Below are 6621 nucleotides of genomic sequence, written 5' to 3'. Positions count from 1 at the left end.
CTGTTTTCATTTGTTTTTGCAACAGCGACGTGTGTTTTGTTTTCCGAAGTTGACAGCACCATCAGAGAATCAGAGGTAGAGAGAGAGCGAGACGGCGGGCTCGGGAAATAAATGGGAGCGTGCAGCAGGCTCGTTGGCGGCGTGGCAGGCCCTCTCTGTCGCCTCCTTCCCCTATCTTAACTCCCTCCCTTCCCTTTCCTCCATCACTCTCCTCTCCCCCAAAAAGCTGCCTCCGTCCGTCCCCGTCCTCCCCACCCCCACCACCACCGTACGCGCAGACAAGCCAAAAATTTAACCCACCGCGCGCGGTTACACACGAGCCAGCTACCAGTAGCCGCGGCAGGCAGCAGCTCGATCAAGCTGCCGCGCCGAGACATCGGAGAAGAGCAGGCGCGTAGGTGCTGCCAAGGAGTAGTTAAGGCGCAGATTTTTCACGCATGCCGCGGGGACTCGGGCGTAGACAGTAGAGGCCGGGCGATACAGCCGCGATCTATGGATCTGGGCGCATGGCGGGATTCCCTCTAGGCGGAGGAGGCCACCACAGCCGCGGCGGACGCGACGACGACGGCAGCCACCCTCCCGGCATCAACCCCTCCTCGTCTTCCTCCGCGGCCGCCTTCCTCTACGCCACCACCCCATCGCGCGGCGGGTTCCAGCTATGGCAGGGGCAGCCGCAGCCGCAGCACGAGCAGCAGCACCACCAGTTCTACGGCGGCGCCTCCTCCAGCATCATCCGCTTCGCCGATGACCCGGCCGCATCCGGGTCTTCGTCGCGGGGCGGAGGGAGAGGGTCTGGCGCTGGCGCGGGCGCGGGCACAATCAGCTGCCAGGACTGCGGCAACCAGGCCAAGAAGGACTGCCCCCACATGCGCTGCCGCACCTGCTGCAAGAGCCGCGGCTTCGACTGCGCCACCCACGTCAAGTCGACGTGGGTCCCTGCCGCCCGCCGCCGCGAGCGACATCACCAGCAGCCGCAGGGGCAGACCTCCGCCGAGCCGTTCAAGCGCCCTCGCGAAGCCGGCCAGCCCTCCTCCACCACCCCTACCACTACTTCCTCAGGTACTCTCTCTTATAGTCTATCTAATCTAGTGCACTGCACCCACACCACACCACACTAGCTAGCTATTTCTCTTTCCTTTTTGTACACCTCAGCTCAAAAGAGCGAGAGATCGTGAGCTTGATGGAATCCAGTGTGTTGAATGGTTGATGGTTTAGGGGAGCATCAGCAGCAGATGATGGCGGCCGACAGGTTCCCGCGGGAGGTGAGCTCAGAGGCGGTGTTCCGCTGTGTGCGGCTGGGCCCGGTCGACGAAGCCGAGGCCGAGGTGGCGTACCAGACCACCGTCAGCATCGGCGGCCACGTCTTCAAGGGCATCCTGCACGACGTAGGCCCAGACACCTCCATCACCGGCGGGACCCGCACCGGTCACCACGCCGTCGAAGGTTCCTCCCCGAGCACGGCAGCTGCTGGCGGCGCCGAAGGAGGCAGCGGATCTACGGGTGCCGCTGCAGTGTCGTCATCGGCTGTGGTGATGGACCCGTATCCCACGCCCGGCCCGTACGGTGCTTACGGCGGCGCGCCATTCTTCCACGGCCACCACCCGAGGTGATCATAGGCAAGGTCACCTCATCGCGCGCTTTAGACGCCATGCCTTGGTTCGCTTTACCGTTAACTCTGAAATTCTTAGATAATGCTGCTGCTGCTGCGATCAATCGACATGATGGCTTCGATTGATCTTGTTGATGCATACATAAATTGATGCGCTGGTTTTCTTTAGTTCATCAGGTCAGGTCAGCTAATAAAGCTGGAACTAGCTAGGGAACAAACAATGATTAAAAATTGAAATCTGACAGTTGATTAGTTTGGCTGCCTGCTTTGCCTTGATAGAGAATGGTTTGATTGATATACTCTCTCTCTCTCTCTCTCTCTCTCTCTCTCTCTCTCTCTCATGCTGGTTTGCATCAATGGTGGCGATGATGCCGTTCCCTGGCCGTGGCTTACTACAGTTCTGGATGCATTTGCCTTTGCTCTTAATACTACTACTAGGCCTACTAGGTAGCTTCTAATCCTGTGTCTAGCTCTTCCATAAGGTGTCACGCCTTTGCTTTATCTTTGCTCTTCAAAAGCTGAGCCCTAGCACCCTAGCTATAGGCTCTAGCTTGTACAACTAATTACTTGGCTCTTCATTTGGTCTGAACTCTGAATAATCGCTATACTCTTGCTATGCTAGAGAGAGAAAGAGAGAGATAGAGATATAGAGGGATTTTTTTAGGGGGTAGAACGGAGAGGATTTAATGTTGAGATATTTCTTCCGGTCATCATATGCTCCAGGATCAAATGATGAGATGATTGAGAGACAAATATAGTTGTGATCTCCTCTCTTCATAGGTTCGTGGTTTGATTGTTTCTAACTCCGAGCTTTGATACCATCGGTGTCACATTGCATAGTAATCTATTCTCTTCATTCGAACACTGTTTTTTTTCCAACACTCTTATTATGATTTTCTCAAATTATATCTAGATTTTGTTCTGGAATTGGTTTAGCATCAGGTATCGTATATTACCATTCCCAGCTAATTGTTCTGCACGTACCTCATTTATATGTTGCATGTCCTCTCCTCCCCATGCTCCTCCAAATTACCCTCAGTGGTAAACATACCAACAGAATCAAAGATCTAATCTACCCATAAGGAATCTAATTAATCTTGATACAGTACGTTTTGATAAGACAAAAGGCAAATGCTTACACAGAGTTATCTTGCTTGAGTCGCCTCTTCTGTTAGTTAACTACAAATACTTCTATGTCGTACCGGCTTCATGTTTAGCATTCTTTACCATCTTCAAAGATGGTCATTTTGCATTTGTTTGCCTTAAAGCATAGAATGTCCTTATAGAGAAGCAGCTTCTATTTTGGAACTTGGAAGAGGGAAAACCTTTGTTAGCTTCTGCCTTTCAAGACATAACTGTGCAACACATTATGTGTCACGTACTAACATAATTGCACCTCATTTATGTAGTACGACACAGCATTTAGGGGAACTCAGAAGCTTAGTACTCCCTCCAAAAGCCGAAATAATGAGTGCACTTACTTATTTTCAGTTTTGCACTCTAGTAATGGTATATTGCTTAATTTCAAACAGTAGGCCTAAATCTGCTATGTGCATGTAATGCCAGCTATATTATATTTTTTCGACTTGATTAAATTCTCCTCTAAATTTTAAAAATAGTGTATATATTTGTATATTTTAAGGTGTTTTATACAGGGGTTATTGCTGTAGCATCTGCCCTCAAACCATTGATTTTAATTTCCGTAAAAGTTCGTGTTCTATGTTTATTTTGTTTAAACTTGTCCTGAAGGTGATGATCCTCTATTCCTAAATAGTTCCAACCCACTACATTTTTTTTTCTAACCATGCAACTATGCCACATCAACAAGTCTTGAAAATTAGTGATAAATTACATCTTTTGAATTAATCTATCCATGCAACCATGCCACATCAGCAAGTCATGCATGTGGATCAAAAGTTACCACATTGTTTTTATTTTTTATTTTTGTGTGTTATAATGGATGGTATATGCGTTTCACACATGGAGCATATCTATGTAGTTCATGCTCCACATTTTTGTTGGAAAATGGCATTTCAATAACTTCAGTCCAAAAGTTTTTCTCTTTTTACACACTTCATATGATTTATTGTTTTTAAATATAAATCATGAACACTCCTACAATTGCTTATGCCTTAGTTATATATCACCAATTTATACATTTCCATTAACAGGTTTTCCCGCAGCAACGTGTGTGGTATGATCTTGTTTTCTAAATGATCATGTTGCACAAATGAAATTTATGTATTGCCTGCTCTCTGCAATTATTTTAGATGAAACATTGATTGGCTGTCAATTGCTGGTTGTTTCAGAAGTTTCCTCGAGATAATTAGATACTTTTAGCAGCCCCTTCATTTTCATCCTAACAACGTTTCGCTTGTTATCCTTATCTTGGAAGTTTGATTTCAAATTCATGGGATGTGGTTTCTTACCCATAGGACTTTCCATAGAGTAGCATTGTTCATATTTTTATCCAGTATACAAAGACGTCTTGTGAAATGAAGATATCATTGCTGGTTTGCATTTCTACTTTCTTTGTTTAACTTAAAATAATAGAGGATGGAATGGTTACAAAGTAAATTGGTAGTTTAGTGAAATTAAGTTTATCTTTATATAGGTTTGTAGGAGAATACATGATCATTTAAGTCTTGTTCTTTGTTATTGTGATAGGTAACTTGCTTTTATACCGGTATTGTTCGCTTGTTGGCCTTACTTCAAATAAACTCGTCAAATGGCTACCATTTTTTTTACAAAAATTAAAATCAATGTAGTATTTGATTTACTAATAAAGCATCTACTTTTATGCTTCGGCGGTTTGGCGGCATATAGGCTTAATTAACTCACCCATTAACTAATTTTTTTGCGCAGAAAAACACTTTTTTGCGGAATCCATTAATTACTTCATAACATGGTAGTAATGCTATTTTCAGAAGAAAAAAAAACATGGTAGTAATGCGAGTGTGGGGCACATGAAAATCAATTCTGCGTTTTGTCTGTGCTTCTTCATTTCACATGGAGATAATTCTGCTTGGATGGGAGTTAGACAAGACGCCTGACCTAAGGCAGATCTAGAATATCAAGGGTACTGTACTACCTAACCCTTTTGGTACTGTTATGTCGATCGTCAACTTTACCGAACTTGAGAGAAAAGAAGGAAGAATAGAAAGTTCGGAATATTGCCAACACCTGATATATATTCACTTGCTACCACTTGCCCGTTCAAAATGTGCCAATCTCTCGGTAGCCATATGTAGCTTGAAATTATCAGCTGCTAGCAAAACCAGAATAAAGCTTGCACATGAGCTTCAGATACTCTATTTTAATTAGCTTGAATTTCTTTGTTGGAGCTGGGCAAAAAGCTAATTAATGGGATTTCATATGGTGCCATTTCCACCAAGAATCTTCTATCGAGCAATCTTCTAGAACGCATGCAGGAACTCAACAGGAAATACATGAACTGTCGCGGGAAGAATTATGTTCGAAAATAAGTGTTGTGGTTTTAGCTCAAATTAACTAACATCATGACACTTATTTTGAAACTGGGGGAGTACTATAGTTCCTGTGTTTGTTACTACAAAGGATACGTTCTTTTGATCCATCCTTTTCCATACACAAACCTGGCGGGAGCCGGGCCACTATCGTCGTCGGCCGGTGCCGGTGCATATATGTATATTGTATTGGTCACGCAACAGCTAGCAAAGATGCATGGATGATCTGGATCAGCCTCATCTCTTTGGCATGTGTTCCTTTCAATCAAAAGGCATGGGAGAGGGGAATAATCACTGACTTTCGGACTCCTACGAGAGAAGTGTCATGCATACGTTTCTGATTCTGGCTCATGCATTCCCGTGCGTACGCACCCAAGTCAATGCTGCGAAGCTATTGCTCTTGTTAATTTATGCCCTGGTTTTATTTTTATTTTTTGCGGGTCTGTTCATCATTAGTTGCACATAGCCAAAAAAGAACGATGATAAGACCTGCTTTTTTTCAAAAAAAAACATTTGATCTATTAATCTTCCATCATGGTAGTACAACGAACACCAGAAATAATAAAAATTACATCCAGATCCGTAGACCACCTAGCGACGATTACAAGCACTGAAGCGAGTCCAAGGCGGGCCGCCGTCATCACCCTTCCCGCGCCGAAGTCGGGCACAACTTGTTGTAGTAGACAGTCGGGAAGTCGCCATGCTAAGAGCAACTCTAGCAGACCCCGCAAAACGCCTGGCCCGCAAAAATTCCGGCGAGTATGCGGGCTCGGGCTGATTTTGCGGCCAGAACAGACCCCGCATACTTGCCCGGCCTGCAAAAACTTTTGCCGCAGCCCGCAAACCGCCCCTCCTGAGCGCTATAAGTGCGGTTTCGCGACCCTTTTGCGGGTCCAAACCCTATCCCCCGCCGCCGCGAGCCACCCGATTTCCCTTTCTCCTCTCCCAATTTCTCGCCGCCGGCGACCCTCCGCCCCGCCTCCAGCCGCCATGTGGGGGCGAATGTGGAGCTCCGGACGCGGCTCCGGCAGCAGATCTGGCCGGGAGAGGGACCCGGAGCGCGAGCGGCGCGTCCGGTCCGACGGCGCGAGGAAGCGCGGCGCGTGGAAGTGGACCAACAACGGGCTTTCGCCGCCGGCAAGCTTCGACCGCCGCGAGACGGTGGAGTACGACCGCCGACGCGCGTCGTTCTCCTCCGCGCGTTCTTCGTACGCCGGATCCTCCTCCTCCTCCGCCGCGGGCTTCCTCCCCGTGAAGAGGGAGTGGTCGGACGAGGAGGACGAGCCGGAGCCGCCGGCACCGTTCCCCTTCGTGCCGGTGAAGGAGGATCCCGAGGAGCCCGCTCCGCCCGGCCGCCGCGGAGTCGTCGGGCCCGAGGACTATGTCGCGGAGTTTGACGCCGTCGCTGCCGCCATCGCCGAGCGGAGCGTGCGCGAGGAGGAGGAGCGCTGCCGCCATGCCGAGGAGCTCGAAGCCCTCGAGTGGCGACAGGCGGTCGCCGCCAACCTCGCCGCCAAGGAGAAGGCC

General features: G+C 48.2%; 1 protein-coding gene across 1 annotated transcript; it reads left to right on the top strand.

Moving 5' to 3' along the window:
* Positions 1-264: 264 nt before the first annotated feature.
* Positions 265-4749, top strand: LOC123152431 (protein SHI RELATED SEQUENCE 1). Its single transcript, XM_044571981.1, has 2 exons — positions 265-1059; positions 1216-4749. The coding sequence occupies exons 1-2, from the start codon at positions 507-509 to the stop codon at positions 1608-1610; spliced, it is 948 nt and encodes a 315-aa protein (XP_044427916.1). The 5' UTR covers positions 265-506; the 3' UTR covers positions 1611-4749.
* Positions 4750-6621: the final 1872 nt, after the last annotated feature.

Source organism: Triticum aestivum, chromosome 7A (assembly GCF_018294505.1).
Source record: "Triticum aestivum cultivar Chinese Spring chromosome 7A, IWGSC CS RefSeq v2.1, whole genome shotgun sequence".
Classification (NCBI taxonomy): Eukaryota; Viridiplantae; Streptophyta; class Magnoliopsida; order Poales; family Poaceae; genus Triticum; species Triticum aestivum.
Note: the sequence above shows the minus strand (reverse complement) of the source record. Positions and strands in the feature narration are given on the sequence as shown.